This window comes from Apteryx rowi, unplaced genomic scaffold (assembly GCF_003343035.1).
Source record: "Apteryx rowi isolate R43461 unplaced genomic scaffold, aptRow1 scaffold_76, whole genome shotgun sequence".
NCBI classification, from domain to species: Eukaryota; Metazoa; Chordata; class Aves; order Apterygiformes; family Apterygidae; genus Apteryx; species Apteryx rowi.
In genome coordinates this window covers 1,508,164-1,522,049 of record NW_020451049.1, presented here as the reverse complement: position 1 = coordinate 1,522,049, position 13,886 = coordinate 1,508,164, and the positions used below count along the sequence as shown (strand labels likewise).

Here is a 13,886-nt window from a genome sequence, read left to right as displayed (position 1 = left end):
CCCATCAGATATTTATACAGATGAGATCCCCCCTCAGCCTTCTCTTCTCCAGGCTAAACAGTCCCAGCTCTCTCAGCCTCTCCTCATATGAGAGATGCTCCAGTCCCTTCTTCAAGTTAGTAGCCCTTTACTGGTCTTGCTCCTGTCTGTCCGTGTCTCTCTTGTACTAGGAGCCCAGCACTGGACCCAGCTACTCCAGATGTGGCCTCACCAGTGCTGAGTTGAGGGGAAGGATCACCTACCTCAACCCGCTGACAATGCTCTGCCTAATGTAGCCCAGGAGGCCTTCTTTGCCACAAGGGCATCTTGCTGGCTCATGGTCAACTTGTTGGCCTCCAATACCCCCAGGTCCTTCTCTGAAAAGCTGCTCTCCAGCTGGTTGGCCCTCAGCCTGTACTGGTGCATGGGGTTATTTCTCCGCAGGTGCAGGACTTTGCAATTCCCTTTGTTCAACTTCACAAGGTTCCTCTCTGCCCATTTCTCCAGCCTGTTGAGGTCCCTCTGAATAGCAGCACAATCATCTGGTGTATCAGCCACTTCTCCCAGTTCTGTATCATCTGTGAACTTGCTGAGGGTGCATTCAGTTCCAGTGAATGTGGAATCACATTTCTTGCCCAACACAGGCAGACAGCTTTGAAAGAAAGATTTTAAAAGGCCTCTACACTTTTGCTATACTTATTTCCTAGAGAGAGATGGAAGGACTACTAATCGTGCACTGTATACAAATGGTAGGTCTAATTAGGAAGTGAATGGAGTTGACATTCAGAATAGCTTTGAGGGAGGAAAAAATCTTTAGTCTTCACTTCTGGAAATCCTACAAGACTTAATAAAACCAAACATTATCATTTCAGAGTTTGGCTACAACTGGGAACAGTCTAAAAGGTCTGAGACCTGCTGAATGTCCACCAAATTGGTTTTTATGCAGAAAACATCTTGGAAATGCCTACTGTATGAGAGTCTTAATGGGACTTAGGCACCTGCCTGCTCAATATTACAAATATTTGGAACTTCTGGGTAGGCTGAGAAGCAGATTTTTTCTCTGTGTGTTTATACTATTCAGTGCTGTACTGTATAGAGATACTTGCATTGTCTCTGAAAGAAGCAAGTTGAAAACCAGAACTGCCACAGCAGCATAGTGTTCTCCTTGACATCCTGCTGAGAAATAATTRATTACCTCAGGGAGAGCACAAAACAATACATAGCTTCCAAGATCTAAGTTAATGCTCTCTTGCACCATGGTGGTGTATCAGCTTGTTTGGAGCATCTCATTGCACAGTGGAGATGTGCCCTGAGTGTCTAGAAATGTTATTCAGATTGCTTTGAGTGACTGAAAAACTTAGACAAAAAGCAACAGCTGAGCAGGGATTTTGGAGATCCAAATTTTAAATTTTGATCTCATGTGGTAATGAAGAATCAGTTACAGCCATAAAAATAATGATTTCATCCATAACCCATTTCCCAGTTGGAAAAAAAAGGGAGTGAGACAAATGTATATAGTGGAATGTGAGGAGAGTGGCTGTATTTCACTAAGACTTCCATTCTGCTTTTAAGGACTGAATTCCTTGCTTCAATATGAAATCTTACCAGGAAGTGGTTACGGGAATTTCAGGATGGACTCAGACAGTGGAGAGGTTGTGACAACTGTATCACTGGACAGGGAAACCGAGGAGTTTTTCTATATTAAAGGTAACAATATGAAATATCTTCGAAGGCCTGTAAAATCGGAAGTGAGAATGGGTGGTGTCATTATCAGTGTTATCTTTTGTTCTTGTCATCTCAATTAGATAAAAGTGGTAAATCTTTCAGGAACAGAGAGTAGCTTTGTCCTTTTTGCATTGCACAAATACTCTGCTRTTCTGATGTTATTAAGGAATATCCATTGTTGCACACACAACCTTTGTGTAAAATTTGCTTTCTTTTTATTAGTTTTAGTTCGAGATAGTGGAACTCCTTCACTATCAAGCACAGTGACAGTTATCTGCAAAGTACTGGATGAAAATGATTACTCTCCAAAGTTTCTTTTTCCTGTCTCTGAGATTCGTATTCCAGAGAATCAACAGCCTTCTATAGTTCACATTGCCTTGGCTGTAGATGAGGATGCTGGCAATAATGGAACTCTAAGATATGAAATAATTGGTAAGTTATGCTGTATCATTTTAGTTAATATAAATTAGGAAGTATATAAACAGTAGTTCCAAGATTTAGACTAGACTTCATTTTACCTAGCCTGTCTCCTGTCTTGTAGACACACTTTCTTCATGTGGGAAGAATAAAAAAAAAATTACCCCTTTGTCTCTATTTATAAGCATTTTCCAGGCATACTTTCAGTCTGTTTTCTGGATTAGGACCTGTACGGAAAAGAAAAACAAAAACTATCAAATGCTAGAAAGAGACATTTATTGGAAAAGCATAATTTTGTCCCTTTTATCATAGTGGTGGAAATTCTGAATGTAGATACCCTCTGAAGTCTTGCAAATAAACACAAGAATGCATCTAATTAAGTGGACTTTTTGTTTCATGAAAGCTTCTTTCACCCAGCAATTAGTAAAGTCATACTTACTTTTCATATTGCTGAACTCTCCCCATGTCCACTATGCCAATATAAGCTCCACAGCTGTTCAAAGCCTCCTGTAATATCTTTGCACAAATACAAGCCGGCTGTGCTTTCTTTGGTTTGGGGCTGTCAGCAATAGTTCAAATGTAGGCAGATGGCTACTGTGGTAACAGCCAACAATTTTTTCTTTGAATAAGCAGTTATGAATTCCTTTATGTTTCCTTGGTTTTAATTTCATGATCTTTTATGGTTTTTAATTTAATGATCTTTCTACATGTTATAAAGTATGTATACTGTTCAATGTTACTAAAAGCACTGGCTTTTCTTCTAGCAGCAGCTTCAGAAGTTTACCTTTACCTTTTTTTACTCCCCCAAATCAAGACCTTGCACTACTTTACTTCCTCGAGACAGGTTTGTAGAAGAGAGCAAGGAGCAAGTAATTACAATTGTCAGCAATGCTTCATAGGTTTCTGGAATTTGTAACTAAGGTTGGGAAGAGGTCATTGTGCAGCAGCATAGTTGCAGGAGATTTTATAAGGTGTGCTGTTTTGGGAAAAAAGACATGCATCTGGCAAAATATCTGCTCTGTAAATTGATATGACATTCTGTATTTACTGTCATTGCCACCCACAGATTTAAATGAAATGCAGGTTTTAATTTTTGTAAAAGAAAAAAAAATATGCTAAAGGCACATGAGCGCACAGCTGTACTAGCAATTGCATCATTTTATTGCAATTAACGTAGTGGAACTCACAAGGGATTCCTTTTTCAAATGCAATTGTTTTTGATCATTTTATGTTCTATGTGTTTGAAAGGTGGAAACGTTGGAGAATACTTCACATTAAATAGTACCTCAGGAAAACTGTTGGTCACTCGTAGCTTAGACAGAGAAGATATTAGCAATTTCACTCTTGTAATTGAGTGCCATGACCTGGGCAACCCACCAAGAAGCTCCACTGCACAGTTATACATAGCAGTCTTGGATGAAAATGACAACAACCCATTATTTGCAAAGAACCACTGTCAAGTTTCTGTGAGAGAAGATCTAGAAGAAGGCTCAGCCATCGTGGAACTTTTTGCTTCTGATAAAGATGATGGCCTGAATGGTGAAGTTATGTACTCTCTCATTGATGACACCTTTGGAGCATTTGCTATTGATAGTGTAACTGGTTCTATAGTTACTACACAGATACTGGACCGGGAGACCAAATCACAGTATACATTTAGGGCTGTGGCAAGTGACTGCAGCATCCATTTGCCAAGAAGCACCACTATCAGCATTGTGGTACACATTGATGATGTCAATGACAATGATCCAGTTTTTTTACAGAATCCTGTCAAAGCCTTTGTGCCTGTTGAAACCTCTGTGAATGAGACGGTAGCCACTGTTAGAGCTGAGGACATGGATCTGGGGCCAAATGGAGCAGTTGTTTTCAGTTTGATGGTACCGGAACCTATATTTCAGATTGACAGGAATACAGGTGACATCATCCTTCAGGAGCCCTTGGTTTCCAAGGACTTCAGTACCCGACTGCTAGTGATGGCTTTGGATCAAGGTATCTCACCTCGAACAGCCACAGCTATAGTAGCTATCTTTACAGAGGAACAAGAGGAGGAGATTTCATTCAGTCACAGCTTGTATGAAGTAAGCRTGCCTGAGAACAGTGCAGCAGGTGGGTATCAAAGCCTGATTGTATTCTTACAGTTGCTGGTTTTCTGCCCTTTAGGGATGGTAATGTTGATGAATAATATAGGGAAATCTTTTTCCTTTGCAGTTAGATTTGGATGAAGCAAATACCCTTCCACCCTTTTCCAGTGCACCAGAGCCAAAAAGAAGCATGATCTGTTAGTTGGAGGCATTGTCTGGCTCTTGGGTTTGCTGCATATATGCAAGAAATGTCACTCACATTAAACAGAATGCTTCTGAATCAAAGGTGGTGCATTTCCATCCCTCAGCCTGGGGATCCCAGAGCATCAGTAGATTCTCTCTTTTAGCAAAATTACTTTAGTGATGGCTGGACTGTGTTCACCTGTTGTTTCACTTGTCACCCACACACAAATTCAAATAAGATGAGTGGTGTATACCAGTTGCAACAGGAGATTTTTTTCTTTTAGCAGATTCCTTCATGAACTGTAATAGCATTCTGAGATATTTTAAAACCTTGCTTAAGTTTTGGACTTATTAAAATAAGGAGGTTGCGGGGAGTATACTATCTCTAGATAGAAGCCTGCATTACTGAATGCTACCTAGAGACAAACAGTTTAAATCACAAGGTGCTTAAAACTTTTTGTTCAGTATAATGATGAGAATTGCTGCTGTACTTTTTATCATTCACAGAATAGTTTAGATATGCATCCTGGTACTTAGATGTAATAAGAACCTTTTCATGCTTCAGGGGATGGGCTCATCATAATGAGGGGCAGAAAGGAATGCCTTTCACATTTTTCCACCTACAAATCCTGCTGTACAATTGACCAGATGTATTTAGAGGTCTGACCTGTGCTACATTCTTGATTCAGCTGCTGCCTTATGGGGTTCACCTTGAACAAGTCATTTATCCTCTTTATAGTTAAAATTTCCCTCTGTAAAATGGGAGCAATATTCCTTTATATCCTAAGGGTGTAGTGAGACTAGGAATTCTTAGATCTTGAGTAATGGCCTATATATTTGATTAGGAATCAGTAATAATGAAATGTGTTAATAATTTTGAAAAAACAGTCAGTGTTCTGTGGATAATTACACAGAGAATAGAGAACTAAGGGTGAAGATGGCTGTTGCAGAAATTATTGCTATGATTGTTCAACCATTTCTTCCTCTGTGTCTCTTTGGGACCACAAGCCAAATTTTCAGCAGTGTATTCTAAGATATAGGTAGGTCTGTGAGTATAACTGATGTTTCACTTAACTGATCAAAAAAGGCAATAAGATGAAAAAGCTGTTTTTGGATTAAGTGAAACTTTTTGGGGGAGGGACCATAAATGAAATGTTTTATTTTCAGTCTATTTTTAAAAAGATGTGGTGAGTGACCAGACTACCACACTAGAGCATCCTTCTTGGTCTATCACTATCTCTCAAAAAACGTGTAGGATTTTAGAAAAAGTGGAAGGGTTCCAACAGGAAAAAGAGAGGAGTCCTGCCTTTGAGCATGCAGTAGGCTGATGGTTAAAACAATCTTCTGCGATATGAAAGGTCAGGTGTCCTGAAGCAGAACATTTCCCTTTCTCTCACTCCATGCTGAGCACTCTGAGAACTGAGCCATGGGATAGAAGTTAATTCTTCTCTAGCATTTTTATGAAACAGCAGCTTCTATTACAAATCCCCCCCAAAAAATCAGAAATCTCTAAACTGATTTGTTTTGACATTTACAAAATGTTTTTTTTCCATGAATTTGACTAGGATTTATAAGTAGTTTTGGATGACCTAAAAAATTTTTTTCTCTGAAAGTGAGTCACAGATACCCAGAAGCCTCTTTTTAGAGTCAGCATTGTACAGTAATTAATTTTGTATCACTCCRCAAATGAGACTCTCTGCCTTAGAGGACTTACTGTTTCCAGATGATATAGTTCAGATCTCCCAGGACTTAGTGTTTTAATTTCTCTTACTTTCTGTCTTTGAATTAATCTACCAATTGTGAACCAGTTGTGGTGCTGTGTTTGGGGCCCTAGATCATGTCTGGAAAGAGCAGAGACCAGGATGTTTCTAGAGGGGACTCCTGGGCTCTGAATTTTGTTTCTCCCTGTTCCAGCAGGCTTGTATTTTCAGACTGTGTTGTGAGAACCTTTTTGTCAGTCTTCCCATGGGAGTAAGATGAAGGCTCTGGGGTTTCAGTCTTTTCAGGAGAGATGATATTAATCTGCATGAATCCTCTGTTATGGCTGAACAGAGCTAAATTTCTGTCTAGGTAAGAAAATTAGTAAGGTTGAAGATATATTTAGTTAGGAATATCAAAATACGGATAAGAGCAACAAAATAAGAGCTTTTGGCAATAGTTAAGCTAATCTGATCCTAAATTTTCCTAAGTGTGGATACTTTCATGGGTCAGGCTAGACAATCCAGCTTGAAATTATGGAAATACCCCAAGGAACTGTGGAAACAGAATACGATAGTCAGATGTTCTCCCACTCAATCTATAGAAAATATAAATAAGATTCAAATTGTTTTGATTAGAGGAAGTTTAGCAAAGCTTCAGGGTAAACTGGAAGGTTTCATCACAAAATTTTTGTTTGTATATTTAATAAAAGGCTATATGCTAAGAAGATCAAATTCTTTTAAGAGCATGAGAGATTTTTATCAAATACTGATACTACTTGCTCTCTTTGTTTGCAGTATTTTCTTGTTTATATAACCACAAGTACATGTCAAATATGTTATGTTTCGGGAAAAAAAAATTATTAAAATTAAAACTTCCTTAGAAGTTAGCTTACTGGATATATATGATCCTTGGACCCCTACAAGTATGAATAATACCAGTGTATTCAGTCCAAGGGAGGTTTACGTTACACACTGAGTATTTGTAGAACTGTTATTAATAAATTTGGCTTTTTCTCCTAATTTTATTTCTACCTTAACTAATAGGGTGGGAAAACTGAGTTTATTTTTAAAAGAATCAAACTCAAACTAATCTAAACTCAAAATAATCTAAACAATGAAAGCCAAAGCCAAAAGTCCTTTAGTTTTAATTCAGTCTGAACTCCCTTTTGGGTAACTACCTCAGGATTTGGTCCATGTGGTCTGATTTTCTTCAAGTAGAGTGTTTGACCTCCAAGTTTAATGACCTCCAGAAAACCCCATTCTTCTACTATTTTGTTTAGTATTGAATATTTGATGTCTTTAAATATTATTAACTATGTTACAACAGGCTCTTAGAAGCCAATCAATAAATAATCAAGTCATTACGCTCTCCAGAGTGTAAGAAACTTTCATTATTCACCAAGCTTTCAGCTGAGTGGTAGTTTGCATAGCATTTCCTTAGAGACATTCACCAGTAAAACTTGTTGACTTCTGCTGTATTTGCAGAATTATTTTTTCCTAATAGATATAAAATATGTTACCTCTTATTCTTCTGTAAGTCATCTCTTACTCTATGCTTATTTAGCTTTTTTTCATTAGTAATTAAGATTTCTCAAGAACTSAAGAGCAAGGATGAATCAGATTGAAATGGGAAAGGAGGGAAAAAAAGACCACTATACTGAGTACAGATGAGAGAAGAAAAACAATGATATGGATTATACAACAGCTCACTTCTGGTGTATATTTTATATCCAAACATAGAAAAGTTCTTATTAGCCTGTTTTGCCGGGTAGACAAATAGTGTCCAAGCTGCCATACTTCAGTGTCAAGTCATTAGTTATAATGTAAAAGTTGATATTTGGATTCAAGTAGCTTGAGGTACTTTCAAATAAAATTATGTTGTCTCTGATTGAACTAAAAAACTAAATATAAACATTTTAAATCACTCTTCACTTCCTCTAATATTCTTAACTAATTTGTAAGTTGATAGCGCAGCGTTTCAAGCCAATCTGACTGTTTTCTGTTATGATCCTGATCTCTCTCCTCCTTTGCCCTACCTTCAGTGCTGATCATTTTAGCCACATGAAAAACAAAACTGAAAGGATTAGAATTTGAGGACCCAGAGCAACATTTTATTAACTTAGTTAGCAGGAAAAGCAGGAATTCAAATGGAAACGCTGTTGCCTCCTTTATTTCTGGTAGTTTTTCTTCTTTTATTAAAAAGCAAAAATCAAACAAAAAAGACTGCAGACGGATGAGAAGACAATGGAAGATAACCGGACCTTGAATTTTTTCCATACCTTTAACTCTGGTCTGAGGATGTTATAAACGACTGCCRTTGCTGGTTTCTGTATTAAGTCAAGAAATGAAAATTCAACCTACAGTCATCCAGAAGGCCCCCATTTTAGTTCCTAAAAGCAACAGCGCAGCTCTAATATCTATCTTTACCTACTGGACACTTAGATCTTGCTTCTGAGGCTTTCCTAGTAAATGGTCCTAGAAATATATTCATTAGTGCAGAAAACTCCTCCTGTCACAGTCAGCATATTTTTGCTTTTGGCTGCTAGATTTTAGGAGTCAATGACAAACCATTTAAAACAACATTTCCTGTTTTTAAAAGTTAGTAGCTAATAGCACTAAAAAAAAAAAAATTAGAGGATGATACTAAGAACAATATTTCCTCTGATTTTTATGCTAAAGATAAAGCCCTTCCCTCCAAAATCCAGGACACTTTGTATGAACAGTATGCCCTTTGTAATGTAATAAAATAGCTAGCTGTCTGTAATGCTGTTTGGAAGAGGTCAGGTTGCACAGTAACCTCATTCCATCACAGTTGGATGGAATCAATTAAAGTTAAATTAAACAATTAAAATCTGTTAAATCAATTGCCATATGTGCTAAATGATCTCATAACTAGCTTGAAAATAATAGTTGTTTGGAAACCTTAATAATGCTTTTTAAAGTTGTCACAATTCTGTTAAATGTGATGATTCTGATCAGGATAATGTATTCAGTTCCACATTTTTCTCAAATCCTAATTCAAACTGGATTTTTATTTCACATCTTTTGTATTCTGTATTGAATCATTGCTCTTTTCATTGAACTTGGATTCTGCTTGATTCTGCTTTTTTGACACATAACTATGTATGCAGTTGTAGCTTTTCATTCTGTCAGAAGAGGGCTACTTAAAATTTTTAAAACTAATTTAATTTAAAATATTTTTCAAAAATCCAAACTGTGTTTAGATAAATGAAGGGAAAATAAAGCAATCTCTTTATAGTGATTCAGAAGTAACATGCATACTTATGATCCACAAAAATGACTACTTTTCTAAGAAGAATTCATGAAAAAGTGAGATTAAAATGACCTAAGGCAAAACCTGAATAAAAAGAATACAGCCACTTCTTCAGACAGCCTCAGAAAGGGAATTTCATAGCTGATGTCTCTTTTAGCCCTCAACCCAATCAGTGCTATCTCTGGTAGAGAGAAAAATTACCTAATAATTTTTTGAAATATGACTTCAGGTTAAGAGATGATTCCAGTGGTACATGGGATTTTTTGCCTTTAGGAAAAGTTGTTAAAAGCTCATCATTTTATTAGGCAGGTGATGAAGTTGGGATGAGATGACTAATGATTTATAGGGCAAGGAGGGATAGGCAATGTCTTGCCTATGAAGTTGCAATACAGTAAAAGTTCATGGAGGAGTTGCTTTTATTGTTTACTATTTCAAATCATGAAGAGGTCCTTAAGCTAGTACACAGATGTTTGGGCAAGCATCTGCTATTAATCACAGTAAAATAAAATTAGGATAAAATCTTCTGAAGTAAACATTTTGAAAATATCTTATTGCTTCCATAGGTACATCACTTGTAACTGTAGAAGCTTATGAACACAGATTAACAGGAGAAAGCATAAAATACAGCATCTTCAGTGACAAAGAAAACATATTCTCCATACACCCCATCACAGGTACATTTATATATTTATGGGRTTTTTTTCAAGTGTCTTTTGTTCCTTAAAGAGTGTGGTCTGTAAAATATAGCAAGCTCCTACCACAAGAAGGAGGGATTTTTACATTTCAGTGTGTATGCACATACAAATATAACTCGTATGTAATAAATTTAGATACCTTAGAATACAAGCTTCCTCTTGAAATGAATAAAACGTTAATAAAACCAGAGATGCAGAGAGACTGGCACTAGTGTAAACTTGATGTGAAAAGAAATTGCACAAGAGTATACCTGTTTAAAACGCTCAGCTTTATTAAACTAGTGATCACAGGATTTGGGGGTCTGGATAAACTGTTGCTTCATGATTAAAGATGAAACTCCATCTTGTTTCTTATCACAAAGTTGCCAAAAAAACTCAGTTTAAATAATCCTTCAAAACACACCTAATGAAGGAAGCACTGATCCCTTGTTGAATTTAATGGTTCAGACCTTGGTCTGAAGAACAAGCTCGCTATTCTTTGAGCAATTGTAACTTCTTCAAAAAGCATGCATCTCCAGTATCATCTCCCCCCGCCTCCAAAAAAAATGTCAAATGCAGAGGGATTTTTCTCTTTTATCAGGCTAGGCTGCAAACTGATTACAAGATGTTTTGAAAAGTCTCATAAACACTTTCTTCACAAACATTAGTGGAATTCCTATAGCACTGGGTATAATGAATCATCTTTTGAGACTTTTGGACCATTGTGAAGTCTGCTGTTGAAATACTTGGTGTGACTGGAACTAAACCTTTCTTCTCTTTCTTAGAAAGCATTAATTGGAGTGCTGCCTTTTACGACTTGTTAAGAGTAGTTCTCACCTTATCATTAATTTTGACACCAGTAACTCTCTACCCATTGCTTCTACAGCAGAAGTATTTTGAGGTATATTGATGCCCTCTGTAACTTAAGTATTCTTAACAGGCAAAGGTATGCTCTACTTGACTTGCTCAAGCACTGATGTTAATTTATTCTGCTTTGGAAATGATCTCCAGAAATATTTGCTGTTACCAGACCTCCACTATGCCATGTAGAACCTTCCCCATCCTAAGGGGATCTATTATATTGTAGAATCATAGAAAATAGAGTAGGAAGTGACCCAAAGACATGAACTAGTCTCCCCTCTCCCACAGGAAAGAAATCAGCTGTGCCTCAGTCTGACAGCTGTTTGTCTTGCTTGTTCTTAAAGACCTCCAATGACAGAGATTCTGTATCCTCTCTCAGTAGTCTGTACAAGTCTTAGCAGTTGGAAGATTTTTTTTCAGATTTAGCTAAATGTCTCTTGAAGCTATTTAAACATACTACTTCTTGCCCTAAAAACAATGAAGAACAATTTTTACATTTCTCTTTTACGTACTTGAAAACTGTTACCCTGTTTCTTTTCAGTCTTCATTTGTCTAGAATGAACAACTCTGATTCTTTCAGTTCTTCCTCATAGGTGATATACCTCAAACTTGACTATTTGTTCCATTCTTCTCTAGAGTCTTTCAGTTAGTCTGTTTCTTCTTGAAGTGTATTCCTAAAAGCAACCACTTAGGCCCATGAGTCCTCATGCCACTGTAGATTTTGCCTTTTTCCTTATACAAAATGTGATAAATGTTGACTGTTGTGCTAAAGACAAAACACCTGCTAGCTTTGAAACCTTTATGTTCAAGACTCAGCTCTAGAAAACTGGACAGATCCACAAAAATAATCAACAATTGATGTTTATCTTAAAAAATAAAAACTAAAAATCAGTAGCTTGGGAATCCACACTAGATGGCTTCTTATGCTATCACAGGTTTGCGCTGTAGATATTCATGGCATCATTATTGAAAAATTCATTACAAAACTGAAGTTGGATTTTAATGAAAATATTGTGCAAATAAACTATGCTTAATGTTTAGATGTAACAAAGAATTTTGATTTATTACTATATTACTTAGAATGTTGAAACAGTGACCACAGATTTCCAAAGAAATTTTAGGTTTAATATGGAGATGCTTAGTTGTACCTGTACTCCAGGTAACTTTCACTGATTATTTTTGACAGCATAACAGTTTTATTGGGAAGCTCACTGTAGCACAAGGAGTCTTAGTGTTTCAGCTGTGAGTCAGTCAGATTCAGAGACTGATACAGCTATTGCCTCATTTGGATATGGATGAGGTACTTGCCTTTTAAAGCCACACTCCAGATGAGGGCCAAGAATCTCCTCAGACATGGCTGTTTTACTGTCACACAGTCAACAAGCACGTGTCACACAGGCACGTCTCTTCCTCTCTCTCCATCTAGAAGTAAATTTGCTTTGTTTTAGGAAATTGCCATGTGGTGGTTGATGAGGGAAAACTTGAGATACCCTAGATTTGTACCATAACAGCATGTGGAGAACATCATTGTTAGATAGAGGAAAGACACAATGGGAAGCTTGTTGGAATTCTGTGACGTGTTCAGTAAGGGAGACCATGAATTAGAAATTTCATAACTTGTGTTTTTTTCCTGACTACATATGTCACATTTCAGTTTCTTTTAATAAAACAGGTGTGATCACAGTAAAAGAGCCGAAGTTTCTTGATTATGAAGTTAAGAATAAAATACATCTCTTAGTTTTGGCTGAAAATAGCTTGAATTCAGTGCTCTGTGAAGTGATGGTTTGGGTACAAGATGTGAATGACAATGTACCTAAATTTGAGCAAAGCTATTATAAAGCATCAGTATGGGAAGGCCAAATTCCTAAAACAGATATCATACAGGTAAGAGAAAATATGTCTTCACAAGCTCATTTGTATAGTTAAAAAATAAGTTTGATCTGTCCTGCCAGGCCTGTTTTGGACCACCACTTTTTAAATATCAAGAGTGGGGCTCTTGGTATTTCTGCTACTTTGCTTGGATATCTAAAATAATTGATGATTTTGTCTAGCTCAGATTTCAAGTCTTTCATTCAGTTCTACCAAGTTGAAGAAGAATTTTTTGTCCTCTTACTAGTTGTGCAGCTGGATTTTAAATTCAGTTCTTTTATTTTCTGTTTATCTCTTCAAGTAATTGAAGAATATTATTCAAAGCTATGGTTCTGGTTACTGTGTAGGTTGGGTCGTGCGTTAGAGCATCTACTTAAATGGCTGTAGCACTAAAAAGAATATTTTCAGCTAATCAGACTAGGAGTAGAAGCCTTGAGTCAAACCTAAGTGATCAGTTTAAAATCTGATGCTTCGAGAGCAGCTTGTCTCAATTTAAATGTGCAAACACTTCTTCCTCTGAATGGGTCTATTCTCTGAAAGTGTTTCCAGCTGGCCAAGTTAGAGCAAAAGAAGACATCAGCTGTACTAGAAGAACACACAATTTCCTCAATACATGTTCTTGTATTGCAAGTCAGGTCACAGTGAGGGTCATGTTAGRTACTACAGATATTTTTCCTCTAGAGAATAAATAAATGGAAAGCTACAAATGCCCCAAGGGCAAAGTGATTAGGAAATGATGGACATTGTATTTAGAGAAACATAGGCCCAGCAATGGGGAAAATCAAAAGGCAGTAAACCCAGATGTGCAGTCAAAAGTTTCTGATGGAATACATTCTATTATGTCTATTATATTTATTGAATCTGACTAGTTGCCTCTGCTATGATTTTATTCCCATAGTTATTATAATGCTTGTTCAGCAACCAGAAAAGATGCAAAGAAGACTCTTCAAAGAGTCAGAGGAATCTTTGAGAAACCCGTTCACCGCTGTTGAAAGTTATTCATTCAGATGGTTTTATAATTTGCTTTGCCCCTTTTACTTTTTTTGCTTCATATTTTAAAAAGTAATTGATGAACTATCACATGAAAGCTCTGAAAACCCTCATAATTAATTAATCTTATCCT

General features: G+C 36.8%; 1 protein-coding gene across 1 annotated transcript in view; it reads left to right on the top strand.

Annotated features, from left to right (window-relative positions):
• The window catches only part of DCHS2 (dachsous cadherin-related 2), a 70,842-nt gene that overhangs the window by 44,980 nt on the left and 11,976 nt on the right, over nucleotides 1–13,886 (top strand). Inside the window, exons 11-15 of the mRNA XM_026088250.1 lie at nucleotides 1,552–1,686; nucleotides 1,927–2,136; nucleotides 3,370–4,227; nucleotides 9,923–10,033; nucleotides 12,567–12,778. Of these exons, the coding sequence (XP_025944035.1) occupies nucleotides 1,552–1,686; nucleotides 1,927–2,136; nucleotides 3,370–4,227; nucleotides 9,923–10,033; nucleotides 12,567–12,778 (1,526 nt within the window). The remainder of the gene's footprint in view (nucleotides 1–1,551; nucleotides 1,687–1,926; nucleotides 2,137–3,369; nucleotides 4,228–9,922; nucleotides 10,034–12,566; nucleotides 12,779–13,886) is intronic.